Source organism: Elephantulus edwardii, unplaced genomic scaffold (genome assembly GCF_000299155.1).
Source record: "Elephantulus edwardii isolate Elephantulus edwardi_28Jun2011 unplaced genomic scaffold, EleEdw1.0 scaffold00039, whole genome shotgun sequence".
Lineage (NCBI taxonomy): Eukaryota > Metazoa > Chordata > Mammalia > Macroscelidea > Macroscelididae > Elephantulus > Elephantulus edwardii.
In genome coordinates, this window is record NW_006399789.1 from 6,539,534 (window position 1) to 6,554,757 (window position 15,224).

General features: G+C 40.1%; 1 protein-coding gene across 1 annotated transcript in view; it reads left to right on the forward strand.

Moving 5' to 3' along the window:
• Positions 1 to 2,818: 2,818 nt before the first annotated feature.
• The window catches only part of IL22RA2 (interleukin 22 receptor, alpha 2), a 22,353-nt gene continuing 9,947 nt past the window's right edge, over positions 2,819 to 15,224 (forward strand). Inside the window, exons 1-3 of the mRNA XM_006885004.1 lie at positions 2,819 to 2,879; positions 6,807 to 6,942; positions 11,136 to 11,314. Coding sequence (XP_006885066.1) covers positions 2,819 to 2,879; positions 6,807 to 6,942; positions 11,136 to 11,314 — 376 coding nt within the window. The remainder of the gene's footprint in view (positions 2,880 to 6,806; positions 6,943 to 11,135; positions 11,315 to 15,224) is intronic.

The window sequence follows — 15,224 nt, forward strand, 5'->3', positions numbered from 1 at the left end:
CCTTCCTCTCCTGCGCTGTCCCTCCACCCTCCCAAACATGATGTCCTTCTCCAAGGACCGGTCTCTCCTCACAACATGTCCAAAATATGTTAGACAGAGCCTCAGAATCCTTGCCTCCAAGAAGCCACCCAGTTCAACCCTTTTCAGGACAAATCTGTTTGTTTTCCTAGCAATCCATGGTATTCTCAATACTCTTCTCCAGCACCACAGCTCAAAGGCATCAATTCTCCTTCTATCCTCTTTGGTCATTGTCCAACTCTCAGATGCATAACAAGTGATTGCAAAGACCATTGCCTGTATCATATTACACTATGTTATTGTTGTTATGTGCCATCAAGTCGCTTGCGATTCACAGCGACCCTATGTACAAGAGCTCTAAATGCCGTTCTATCCTGTGCCACCCTCGCAGTCTCAAACAAACTCATTCCCACCACTCCACTCACAGAATCGATCCATCTCATCGAGGGTCTTCCTCTACTTCGCCACCCCTCCACTCTGCCAAACATGATGTCCCTCTCCAAGGACCAGTCCCTCCTTGCAACATGCCCAAAGTATGTCAGACGAAGCTTCAGAATCCTTGACTCCAAGGAGCATCCTGGCTTCACCTTCTCTAGGACTACACTATACTCCACTACCGTGCATTACATTACATTACATTACATTACATTACATTACATTATAGAATAGCAAGTAGACAATTATGCCTAACCTTAGGAGTCAAACCTCACCAATCTGAGAGAAAATTAACCTTTACATGTAGTAAAAGAGAGGGCGCTAAAGAAAATGGAAGGAAAGGAGCAGTAAGAAAGTGAAAGAAAAACGTAAGAGAGTTTTGTCCCTTCTTTAAAACCACAAGCTAGCTTATAAACAATGGGAACTTCCCTGGGAGGACTCGGGTGCCTGAATTCTAAAGGTTGGCACAAGACGGGTGGAGAAAACCTGGTGCCATCTTCACAAACCTCTACAAACCGCCCTTCCTTCAGAAAGCGTACATTCATAACTAATTTCAAATAGCTGGAATTTGTTAAATGACCATGACAATGGGTCCACAATGACCTGGTTCATTTGGAAATTCTTCATGGGCTCTAGGTCAAGGCACTTTCATTAGCTATGAAATCTTGCTGCTTGCTCCCAAACCCACTCAAGGTTTCACAGTCTGAGGCTACAAAGTATCCAAAGCACTCAACATAGGGCTGTAGGGTTGCAAAAGCTGAGATCTGCATTCAACAGTTACCATCTGCTCCTTTTTTCCTGTACCTGTTTGATGACTCCTCTTCCTGTGTCTGACCTTTAACTTTTCCATTTCTTTTTTCTTTCTACAACCCCAATCTTAGCTAGTCTTAGGGCATGGCAAACTGACTGTGGAAGATGAGTTCTGAAACTTCAGAAGTTTTCACATTTCCACATTTCAGAAGGAGGAAAGAAGCAAAGATTGGTTGAAGTTGCAATCTGCCACAAGTCTTATTGTTCATATGCCACTTTGGAAAGTAGTTTCCGGAAGGCAAGGGTGTGCACTGAGAACAATGTCTAGCTCATGGTAGGGCTACAAATGATTGTTAAATTTTATTGAATGAATGAATGAGTGAGTGAATAAACAAAAGATTGCTTAAGACTCATCACTGTTCCTTACTGACAGAGTTGTTCTACAATTGAAACAGACTACCTAAGGGGGGAAAAAGAAGCTTGAATACGTTTCCTCTTTTTACCTAAAAAGCCCTTTTAAGGAAAACAAAATAAAATGCTCAATCACTGTAACTTTTTGTACTTTCGTGTATCATTTTAGTACTTCCAAAAGTGATAAGATGAATCACAAGCCAAGTTGACTTGATGGGATTTCAAAGATATGAAAATGATCCAAGGTATAGTTCCAGCACAAAATGATTGTTCTCAGCATATAATCTTGAAAAAGAAATGCATAATCTTTAAATAAAGATAAGCATACAACAAAACATTTGTAAGCTTCAACATTTTTTATGTGTACATTTCAGTAACCTTAATTATGTCCACAGTTTCCAAGTTTCCATCCCCCATAGCTGAATAAAGCATTCCCTCCCCCTTGCCTTCCAGCTCCCTCATCCACTGTAATCACTAATAAGCTTTAGTCTCGATGCATTTGCTATTCTAGATATTGCCCATGAATAGTGTCACATAATATTGTCCTCCTCACCTACCCCCTTTAAGGTATTATTTGGTTCAAAAAACTTGGAATTTTGTCCAGATGGCTCCTGTTAACTGAGGGTGGGAATGGAAAAGGAAGAGGCATTGCTATAGGAACCACTCAGTGGAATTGGGAAGGTTGGACCCTCTGGAAAACCTGACAGGAGCAGAATGTATGAGGTATGCTGTATGAGGTATGCTATAGAGGCTAGTTGGGGAGCTGCCACACAGGGAGGAAGAGGAAGAAAAAGAAGAGAGACCCCACCTGCGAACCATTGCCAGGAGCCCTGACAGCTGCAACTGACAAGAACATTACTCAGAGTAGCCTTGCCAGTCCCAGGCTGGTTCCTGGCCACCTCCCTGCCTCCCGGGAACACCTTACACAATTTTCTGCTCGCCCTTGCCAATCCTGCATTATACCTCTTCTTCACTAATGAAGCCCTGTCATAGTGAAAGATGAGTGATTTACAGTAAAGGTTTCTAGACAATACACTCATACAATAATAAAAGGATCTACTAACAACATACAAATGGTAACTTCAAGGAACTATTAGCATTGGTCCAGAGACTGTGGTTTCTGAATGGTGTAGTTTCCTGTTCTCCCCGACCTGTCCTGTCGCTGAAGGGAACCCAAGTGGTCCGGCCAGTCACACTCGCAACCATGAAGTCTAACCATTGCTTTCTTGGCTTCCTTGTCACTTTTCTCTTGAGCGATGGAGCAGGTAAGTGCTTGATTTCTTTTTAATTGCTCCTGGCTTTGTCAAATGAGTCAGATCAAGGGATTATCAGAAAGGGCACTGGCTTTTTTGTGGACTTTAAAAAGTTTAGCTTTGTTTTCTTGCTACAGATCAAGTCAATGGCAAAAGATCAGATACTATCTACAGTCTGATGAATTCCATATGCAGTTAATGAAGACCTACTAGGAAGCACACAGGAGAAAAGACTCCTCTCCTCCTAGAATGTACTTTCTCTTTAAAGGTCTCTATAGAAGACAGAGTCCTAAATGAGACTGAGTCTGAATTTTAATTCTTCCACTTAATGATCTAGGTAGTCTTAAGAATTTACTTAACTCCTTCAGTTCCTCATCCATAAAACAGGAGTATAGGCCATTGGGAAGAGTAAATGAGTTAATACATGCCAAATGCTCAGAGCAGTGCCTGGCACAGACTAAGGGCCATAAGCATCACATGAAAGTTTGCTGTTGGTATTCACAGGGAACAAGAACAAATATGTCTTAGAGAGGGTGCAGCCAGAATGCCCTTTGCAGGCAAGAGCGGTGAAGCTTCACCTCACGTATTTTGGGCATGTTGCTAGGAGAGGCTATTCCTTGGAGAGGGACATGATGCTGGAAAGGGTGGAGGGTCAGTGAAGGAGAGGAAGACCCTCAACCACGTGGATTGAAAGGGTGACTGCTGCAAAGGGCTCTTGTGTGTCAGAAGTGTGAGGATGGTGCCAGATCGTTATGAGTCATGCTTGACTCATTGGCACCTAAAAATAACAATAAAAATATTCAAAGAACTCATCAAGAGCATAGAGCATCTTCTCACTACAGCATTTCTTTAATCAAGGCCCTTATAATCCCGTCTGCAGATGGGCACCTGTTAATATAAGGTCGCTTTCCCCAGACTATGTACTGATTCAGAGTGTGATGTGTAAAAACAATTGAGACCTCGTTGGCAGGCATTAGGGAGTTGTGGTGGAACAGTCCATAGGGAGTTGCACTGCTTATCCAAAAGCTGAGCCTCTCTAGTCATCCAAGTTCAGCATCTGCTTTGAGGGAGAAAGACAATCTCCTTCCAGGCGACTTAGAGCTTCGGAAATCCAGTGGAGGATCATCCATGAGTTGTTTCCAGCTCGAAGGCAATGAGGTGAGGTTTGACAAGAATTCAGTGCTGCCAGAGACCCTGGACCTGCACTTTATTATTCAACAAGTTTAGATAGGATATGCAACTTCTGCTTCCCCATCTCGAAAATGTCATAATCAAATATGTGCCTTATTTGTTTGTCACAAAAATTAAATAAAATGAAAAGCTTTTAGCATAGTACCTGATATACAGGAAATGTTCACTAACTAAGATGAAAAGCTTTTAGCATAGTACCTGATATGTGGAGAATGTTCCATGAACGCCATTCAGGCTCCTGTTGACACAGAGAAAAGATTGGATGAGACATATCCTCAGCCTCTGGTTCCTGTTTCCCTAAAACCTCCTCCCTGGTGATGAAGATTTATTCCAACAAAAATGAGCTGCTACCAAAGAAAAGTGATTTACAACAAATATTTTTTGAAATAAGACAACTTTTCAATTCCCTCAAACTGATGAAATTATTATTCCAAATTATTACAATTAATACAATTTATTCTATTATCCAAATTATTGAGCAGTAATGATGTCAGTTTTAGGACTAAGGTAAGTCTGATTCAAGCCGTAGTCTTTCTGATTAGTTGCTGTGCATCTGAGAGCTGGACGATGCATAAGAATGATAGAAGGATTGACGCCTTTGAGCTGTCATGTTGGAGGAGAGCAGGGCACATCCCATGGACAGTCAAGAGAAGAAACAGATACTTCTTGAAGAGGGTGCAGCCATAGTGCTCTTTACCTCACATACTTTGGACATGGTGCTAGGAGAGGCTATTCTTTGGAGAAGGACATGATGCTGGGAAGGCAGAGGGTCAGTGAAGGAAAGGAAGACCCTCAACCAGGCAGATTGATATGCTGACTGCTGCAATGGGCTCTTTTGTGTAAGGAAGACTGAAGGTGCAGGATAGAGCAGGGTTCAGATCTTTTGTTCGTAGGGTCACTATGAGTCATACTCAACTAGACAGCACTTAACAACAACAAAAACAATGAAATAATATGTCATGGTAGCAAGGTAAAATTGTAATTGATCTGAAGAATTCTGCCAAGATAGGAAAGGCTTTGCTCTAGGTTTTCTGTGGTAAGAAAGAGGCTTGGCTCTAGGAGCAGCTTCAGTACTTGCTTCTGGGAATATTCCCTACCTTCTCCAAACCTTCTAGTCTGTGTGAGGGAGATGGCAATAGTTACCTTCTCACAGAAGAGCCAGGTGGATTACGTGAGCTTTTGAGGATAAAAGCCCTCACAGTGCCTGATGCTAATTAGTTGTGATTATGTCATCAAGTCAGAATCAACTCAGAGTTGGCCCTCCAGCAGGTTTGGAATAGCTAGTGGATTTGAACTGCATCCCTTTGGTTTGGCAGTGCCATTCTTTGCCCACTAGGCCCTAAAGTAACTATGGTATTATTGTAAAAAAACAGAAGAACTTAGTAGGAAAAAAAGATATGGCAAATTAAGAAGTCAGCTCTAGGTAGCTCTTCAGAGAATTATGTCTGTTGTCTCTGAAAACATCCAGAATTTTTATTAAATATTAAAAAAACCATTACTCAGATAGTGATTTTGATAAGGGGAATCAACTCTTTCCAAGAACATACCATCAAGAAACCAAGTATAAAACAAATAACACTACTTGGTTGATAAAAATAATTATCTAAGGAAGCAGTCTTATTTATTAAGGGGAAAATATCTTGCAATAACAGAGCTGAGATAATTAGCTCCATTTCAATGAGGTGGTATTCTAATAAAATCTTGAAGAGGCTAAGAAATGATCCATGTGCCGATCAAGAGAGAGAAAAAAAAAGAGCAGTTACCATCAGGATGACCTACCTCATGGTAAAAGCAAAGATGCCTGAAGGAGCATGGAGGTAACAGAAGATCAAGTCAGGGAGGACACAGGGGCCCCAAAGATGGAGTAAGAACTTGACAGAGGAGCACCCGGACCCTATACCGGAGTCCTGGAGCCAAAACTGATCCCAGGAAAAACTTTGGCCCAGAGTAGTGGTAATAGAGTCGCTCTTGGAAAGGTGGGTGCGTGATCTGGGTATAGGCCTTTTATCTCTGCAATTGTTTTCTTCTAGGAAGAAACATATGACAGTGTGTTTTTGTTTCCTATGCATCTGAATGTTGGACAGTAAATAAATAAAACTGAAGATAAAGTAATACCTTTTAATTGTAGTTTCCAAAGAGTGTTAAATATACCATGGACTGTCAAAAGAATAAGCAAATCTGTCTTGAAGGAAGTACATCTAGCATATTTTTTAAAGACGAGGATGGAGAAACTTTGTTTCACTTACTTTGGGCATCTTCTCAGGAAGAACCAATCCTTGCAGAGAGACACTGTGCTGGGAAAGGTGGAGGGTCAGAGAAAGAGAGGAAGGCCCTTTCCAGGTGGATGGACACAGTGCCCACCACACGGGGGTTGAACGTGACGTAGCTCGTGAGGTTGGTGCAGGATCAGAAAGGCTCTGGTCTGTCGTTCTTAGAATCACTATGAGTCATAGCCAACTCCAAGGCACCTAATAGCAACAACAGCAGCATTTACTTCTCCCGAGCTTGGAAAATGGGACTTAGTGGACATCACTTGTGTTTTTATACTTCAGAATGGTAATCATACTGAAACTTCATGTGCATTTAGATCATCGCATCAAAAATTCAAGGTATTGATTTCTGAACTCCATCTGTGCTAATTGTGAATACTCTGGGGAATTCTGACTTGGGCATCCCATTGAAAACCTCTGCTCATAACAATCTTGCGTTTATCAATGTTTAATGCTTTTCCTTTTCTCATTGTTTCAGAAACCCAGCCAGCTCAGGAATCTCTAAAGCCCCAGAGGGTACGATTTCTATCTCAAAATTTTCACAACATTTTGCACTGGCAGCCTGGGAAGGCACTTATGGGCAACCACAGCAACTATTTTGTGCAGTACAAAGTGTAAGTAAATGTGGCTCCTGAAGGAGGGTCCCTGGGATAGAGTGTTAGAATGCAATGAATATCTGAGAGTGTTTTGGGTCCCCCCACCCCATTTCATAAAGAATAAGAAGAAGCAGAGTTAGGGATTGTTGTTGCTGTTGTGTGCCTTTGAGTCAAAATCAACCCATAACTGACCCTCCAGTGGGTTTTCAGAGGCAGTAAATCACATGGAGGAGATTGTCCAACTTTCTCCCATGAAGCATCTGGTGGATTTGAACTGGATGCCTTTGTAATTGCAGCACAGCTTCTTATCACTAGGCCTCTTACCTTACCTATCTCCCCTGATGGTGGCACAGCACCAAAGATGATATGCACAGCCTGTTGGGGAGATGCTTCATCCCTGGGAAGACCAACACTCAGATCTTACAGGCCTATCCTGGGGTTTCAGGGCGGAGTCTGGTGCATGCTGGCTTCTCATTCCACATTTGTTGAGTGGCTTTTAGAAGGCAATGTTCAGCATCCACAAAGTAATTAGGTTGAAATTCTTGATCATTGAAAAAGAAATGGTGGAAAACATCAATGAGTCTTCTGTCATTTTTAGTGTGGTTTACTATACAGAATATTTTTTTCTCAAAAATTAATGACTCCTGTTAGCAGGACCACAAATCACAATATGCTATTCAATGTTCTTCTTACGTGAACTTCAGGATAATCCTACTAGGTTGTTGTAAAAACTCAGATATGATCAACTCTTCTCCTGCATGGATCAAATTTCCAAGTGCTATTTCTTCCTACTCATTTCCTAGTTTGTTTCTCTGTTTTTTTTTTCATGTTGTGGTTTCTTTGTGACATTTGAAGTTCTTCCTCTTCTAACATAGTCTGGCAAGTTGGTTGATCATTGGACAGGAAAAGTTACAGAGTCCAGCTTTCATGAGTTTTCACTGGTAATTAAGAAAATTGGATGTACCTATGGATAAAAATAATAATTTTTGTTGAATAGCATTATCATCTGGCAATGATCAACTCTCAGTTTAGCGTGGGGGAGATATTCAGAGTTTCCTATTGATTTGCTTCTCTTTTGGGAACTCTGATGGTGGCCTAATGGTAAGGAGCTGCACTACAGTCCAGAAGGCAAGCAGTTCAAATCCACCAGTTGCTCTGAGGGAGAAGGATGGGCAATCTCCAGTGAGATTTAACTGCCTTTGAAAACCCACTGGAGGGTCAGCTCTGGATCTGTTCTGATTCAATGGTACATGACAACAACAGAGTTCTTCAAACACACACAGAAGTGCTTTGCAAGAAAAGTCTAGCAAACTTCTTTAAAAAAAAAAGATTGCAGCCTTGAAAAGCTTATGAACAAGTTCTGCTCTGCATACATGAGTCACAGAGTACTCAAGAATAACCAACAACAATCTTTGTCTTTAGAGGGGATGTTGCTGAGTTGTAACCAACCCATAGCTGACCTTCTGGCAGATTTTCAGAGGCAGTTAATTACAAGGGAGGAGATTGCCCATCCTTCTTCCCAGAGTAGCTTGTGACCTCGAAATGTGTGCCTTCAGGATTGTACAAACGTCTCAATCTTTAGGTACTGCTGCTTTTTCCCACATATTTTGTGTAACCAATATAAAATTTAAAAATCTTTACAATAATATTTTCTCTATCTAAGTCAGCTGTGAGGGACCTCTCAAGAGTACTGAAGAGGAACGACATCAGGCTGGAGACTAAGGTGCACCTGATCCGGGCTATAGTCTTTGCAATTACGTGCTATGCATCAGACAGTTGGACAGTGAATAGGGATGATAGAAAGAGAATTGATGCCTTTGAGCTGTGGTGCTAGAGAAGAGTGTTGGATATACCAGGGACTTCTAGGAGAACAAACAGGTTTATCCTGGAGAGGGTGAAGCCAGAATGCTCCTTGGAGTCAAGGATTCTGAAGCTTTGTCTGACATACTTTGGGCATGTTGCAAGGAGGGACTGGTCCTTGGAGAGGGACATTATGTTTGGGAGACTGGAGGGACGGGGCGGGAGAGGAAGACCCTCAATGAGATGGATCGATTCTGTGAGTGGAGTGGTGGGAATGAGTGTGTCTGAGACGGTGAGGTTGGCACAGGATAGAACGTTGTTTAGGGCTCTTGTACATAGGGTTGCTATGAGTCGCAAGTGACTTGATGGCACATAACAACAACAACAAAGATTAGATTCGTACATAGCTGGGGCTAGTTCTAGAACACATAAAGTAGGGTATATTCTTTACCTAAGACAGCAGAATTAGGTCCCAAATTCAGTAGAACTAATGGATGCTTATCATGAAGTTTATGTTTAAATGTGCCATCCAAATTTAAAATTGCAAATAATTTTTATAAAGAGCTTTTAAAATTAGAGAACTGTCAGAGTCCCAGAACATCCGCATCCATCTCTGTCTGTATAAGCCTTTCAACAGCTCAGAGCAAATGGATAAATTTTGTTAAGTCTGTCACTGGCGTCTCTCCGTTTCATGTGGGTCTACTATTGCTATGTGTCTTAAATGAAGTATGACCTAAGAAGAGAAGTTAGGCATTGGGACTAAGCAAAGGTATCTCTTTTTTGGTTTTTTTTAACAGTGTTTGCCATTCTTTTTTTTCTTCTTCTTTTTTTATGTCATATTGGTGTGCATATAAAATTTGTATACATCGCGTTTCACACTCTCCTTCATTCACATTGTGTTCCATACAGTTCATTTCTATTGTGTTTTGTAAAATTAATCACCATTAAACTATGCTCACAAATACCCCATCATTTTAGGTCCCTGCTGGATCTTTTCCATTTCCTTTATCCCGTCTCCCTTTACTCACCAAATTGTGTGACCCCTTGATTTTTCTCCCTGCTCTTCCTCACCCCTCTGTTCACACCCCTTCTCCCCTTGGGCCCTCATACACATTTTACTGGTCATCTGTCTATTTTTACAGTAATGGTCTTATGAAATGTTTGTCCTTATGAGACGGAGTTAGTTCACTCATCTCTTTAATACGATAATAATGGAAAAAAAAAGCACCAAATTAATGTTCAATATATGTTGCTGCGTTTGCTTTAATATTAGATCCTGATTTTATAACATTTTTATTAGCATATGGTTTTCAGACTGCAGACACTAACAATATTCCTCATTACATTGTTAGGACATTAGATTTCATGTCCTCTGAGAAATAGTTTGGGAAGCCTGTCTCCCCAGGCTATAATAATTCTTCTCTACCTCCTCCACCATCTTGCTACAGTGGCCAATTTGTAGCTCATAAAAAAAAAAGAAGCATACCCTTTTATTCTTTTGCTGTATTAACCCAGGTTGATATAAGTCTCTCTGTATCTTTGTACCCTTACTTCATGATTTTCTCTCATACTCTTCCTCAAGCCTCAAGTTACAGGGTTTTGTATTAAGCATTCACTACGAATTCTCCTTTAATTAAAGAAAAAAAGAGAAAGAGAGGGAGATCAACTTTGTGTTATGGGTAAGCGTTACTTGAGGTAATAAGGGACAGCAATTTCTCTGAATCAGTCGTATTACTTAACAGCAAGCTGGAGAAGAAAGCAAGCCACAAAGTGTTGAAACCTCAGACGCATTAAGGATGTGGAGAGCTAGTAGTCAAAATGGAAGTCTGTCATTATACCTGGAGAAAAACTCATCACAAAGCATTAAAAAGGGAGCTCTGGAAGCTTAGTGGTAAGGAATTGCATTGCCAACACAAAGGTAGTTGGTTCAAATCCACCAGTTGCTCTGTTGGAGAAAGGTGGGCAATCTCCTCTCACGCTATTTAGTGCCTCAGAAAACCCAAAGAAGGGGTTGGAACCCAAGAACAAGTATTAAAAAGTCTTTATGTTAATGATCCAGAAAGTATCAGGGCTGAATTACTCCTCCAGCAAAATAACAGTTTGGTAAACAAGAAGGAATTCTTTTAAAAGACACTTGAGTGGAGCCATACAAAAGGAGCAGGAGGTTGGGGAAAAGAAGTCGTAAGTCGCCACATTGATGCTGATCTTAACATGCCTCTGGAAACTCTGTGATCTTTGATAAATGTCGATAGTTGTAGAGGGGCTTCAGGCCTTTTGTTCATAGACTTGCTATGAGTCATGCTTGACTCAAACGCAATTAACAACAGCAACAAAATATTAACAGCCTGAAAAAATAAATAATTTCTTCAATTGAATAAAAAAATTAAAATCTTCCTCTATGCTGTCTGCAGATATGGGCAGAGACAATGGACAAATAAAAAGGACTGCTGGGGTATTCCAGAACTCTTGTGTGATCTCACCAACGAAACCTTGGACATACGAGAACCTTACTATGGGCGAGTGAGAGCAGCCGCCGCTGGGATCTCCTCCAGGTGGAGCATGAGCCCGAGGTTCACTCCCTGGTGGGAATGTAAGTTCCATGGAGTTTCCTTGCATTTGAAAATTCTCCCAAAAGTATGGTCTTTTGTTATATCAATGTAAAGGTTAGCAATTCAAACCCACCCAGCAACACTCTGGGGGGAAAAGCCTGGCACCCTTCTTCCATAAAAGATATAGCCAAGAAAATAAACAGAGAAGCTGTGCTCTGTAAAACTTGGGATTGCAGTGAATCAAAATTATCTCACCAGCCTTGGTTTCAGGGTTTTTGTTGATGTTTTGAGAGGCTATGGTAAATGTATTAATTAGAGCAATGAAGACAAATATATAAATGTCAAAGGGTCTATTTAGTATCTCTTTGCTTTCTCAATTGGTCAGAAGTTTCTAAAAGTCCCTAAGACCCCCTTCACTCCCGACCTGGGAGATGGGACAATTACTAGGGCTTACTACTAGCCTTGGTTGTGTTTAGTGGGAAACTGGACATTCAGCATTGGCAGTCATTTCAGTGTTGGTAAGAAGAGGTCTATATTGTTGAATCTATGCAATAGGCTCCATCCTTTCAACTGTAATTTAGCTCAGGAGCCCATCAGGCAAGTATGAGCTGTTGGGGAGAGAGGCTATTGCTATGAGCCTAGATTTTTGAGAGTTCCGTAAATTGGTGTCTTTTCTTGCACAGTCTCATGGACACAAAAAATACTTGCCTTCTGGATCTTAGTACCTAGGAATCCATGCAGCTTGTCCAGAACTCCTGCCATCTAGGGAGCTCTGGTGGCCTTGTGGTGAAAAGCTGTGGGACAATCTCAAAGACACATGGCTTGAGTCCCCCAGCTGCTCCACGGGAGGAGGATGGACAATCTCCTCTTGTAAAATTTACTGCTTCTGAAGACTCTCTGGAGGGTCAGCTATGGGTCAGTCCAATTCGAGGATCCAAAACAATAACAATCTGCTATCTGAGTCTGCCAACCTCATTTCAATGAACTTTGTGGATACGGTGTTGCTTGTTTTTAATTGTGGGTTTGTGGCAAACATGTGACAAGTATCTTTTTTGCAATATCATGTGCTCACTTGGGATCTATGTCAATTCTAACACTATTTCAAAGTTTTTCATATTGTTGCTGCATATATCACAGACTACTTTTATATACACTGAAAGCCAAACTCACTGACACCAAGTTCACTGTAACACATAGAGACCCTATAGGGCAGAGTAGAACTGGCCCCCATCAGGTTTCTAAGGCTGTACATATTTGTCAGAGCATGTTACCTCTTCATTCTCTCATATTAGAAAAGCAAAGACATTCATATACTTTCTGTATTGTGGTATTTGTTTTGTGGTCTACATGAATTTGCAATATGTCCATTATACCATGCATGTAGTATATAATAGATGCTAAGGTGTTTATTATTATGATTGGTACAACCTTATGGGAATCAGGCTCACTGATATAGACAGAAATGGAACACTTAAAGGAACCCATCACAAAAGAAGAAATTGAGCAGGTCATAAAAAAAGACTTCCCCTACCATCATCCCTCAAAAGGTTTTGGCCCAGGAAGCTACTACAGAGGTGAATTCTACCAAACATTCAGAAATGAACTAATACCAATTCTACATAAAATATTTTTAATCTAACAACAGTGTCCATGGATATTGATTGTTTATCCGAGTAAAAAGACATTCTTGACACCATTGTACTTTTTTCATCATTTATCACGATGCTGCCTATTAGACCATTCATGAAGATTTTTGTTTTCTTTATTGTAAGCTATAGGGTCGTATGAGTCACAGACAACTCAATGGCACATAAAAACAAGGTAGAATCCATACTACAGTTTTAAATATTCATCAGTAGTACTTCAAGTCTTTCTTGTTTCCTGGAAACAACCTTGTGACACTTGGGTATTTCAGATTATTGATAAGTTTCCTCCAAATCCAGATGCTATGTATTCCTATAGCTTCTCAGATTATTTTCTCAATATACAGATTGAATGACTATAATGAAAGGATACAATCCTGATAACAGGTATTTAACAGGTATGAAAGGATGGTTCAGCATAAGAAAAACAATTAACAGAATTCATCACACGGATAAAGCAAAGAAAAAGAACCACATGATACTATCAATTGATGCAGAAGAGGCCTTTGGCAAAATCCAACAGCCTTATCTGGTTAAAACACTTAACAAAATGGGAATAGAGGACATTTTCCCAATGTAGTGAAAAATATAAATGCAAAACCAGGAGTCAACATTATTCTCAATGGAGAATGTGAATAGGGACCAGGCAAGGATGTCTATTATCACTACTCCTATTTACTATTGTATTGGAAGTACTAGCTAGGACAATTAGGCAAGAGAAGGAAATAAGAAGCATCAAATTGACAGAGTTGGTAAAACCAGAGCTAGATGCAGATGATATGATAATATACACAGAAAATACCAAAGACTCAACAACAACAAAAATCCGCTACACCCAGTAGACCATAGCAATCCCAACTCCACTGCAAGCAATATACCTCAAGGAAATCAGAGGTGAGACGCAGAAATATGTACACCTATGTTTATAGCAGTTTTATTCACAACAGTAAGGAAATGGAAACAACCTAAGTATCCATCAACAAACTAATGGATGGAGAAACTGTGGCATATTCTCATAATAGAATAATATGCAGCACTAAAGAACAAAGAATATTCAGACAATATGAGAAACTCATGAGACAACATGAGATCATTATGTTGTGTGAAATAATTCAGTCACAAAAGGATATATACTGTATAAGTCCACTATTGTGAAAAGATAACTGAGCAAGATATGTTTAAATGTTCAAAGAGGAAAGAGAAGAGGAGAAAAGGCTGGGGAAAGCATGGAGGGTGAAATCACTAGGAAAGCAGAGGGTAGAGACGGATGGGTGGATGTCAGAATAGGAAAGATGCAATAGGGTGATGGAGTGGTAATAGGTAAAGATCAGTAATAATTGTATAAAACACACTGTATGTGAATGTATAAAATGCAATGTACATGAATGTAGCACAGTAAATATGACTATATGCAAATCGAGATAAAAATTTTTTAAAGTGTAATTAAAATATATTAATAACCATGTCAGACACCTTAAAGATAAATGTCTTTTCTTCACCCAATTTATCTAGTTAGTAATTTTTGCTCCCCTTTTCCTATGTTCCCTTCCCTGTTAACCATTCAAAAATGGTTCTGTATGGAAACCTGTCTTTAGCTTTTTAGAATAATGATATTATACTATAATAGTTTAGCAGTCAAAACTAGACAAGGAGCAGACTGTGGGCCAGGTCATCAATTACTCATATTCAGGTTCTAATTGAGGCTGAAGAAAATTAAGTTCATAGGAACCAAGATATGATCTTGGATCAATTCCATTGGAATTTCATGATCATCTTAAGAATAGGTTAAGGCATTGAAAACCAATCATAGAATAACAGATGAGTTGTGGGATGATATCAAGGATCTCACCCAAGAAGAAAGCAAAAGGTCATTACAAAAACAGAAAGAAAAAACTGAAATGGATGTTAGAAGAGACTCTAAAGATGGCACTGGAATGTTGGAAAGCCAAATCTAAAGGAAAACATATTGAAGTAAAAGAGTTGAACAGTTTCAAAGGGCAGCTCAGGAGGACAAAGCAAACTAAAGTATTGTAATGGAATGTGCAGAGAGCTGGAATTGGAAAATAAAAAGGGAAGAACTCACTCTGCATTTCTCAAGCTGAAAGAACTGAAAAACATGTTTAGGCCTCATGTCACAATGTTGAAATCAGAACTGGCTTTGACAAGCACTGTGGCAATTGGACAATTAAAACAGACATTGGGGGGGGAAGAAGAACAAACTGGGGAGGAAGGTGGAGAAAACAGTGCAACAATGAATGAATGAAAACCCAAAATCTCTGTAAATGTTCATTAAAACTAATAAAATTTA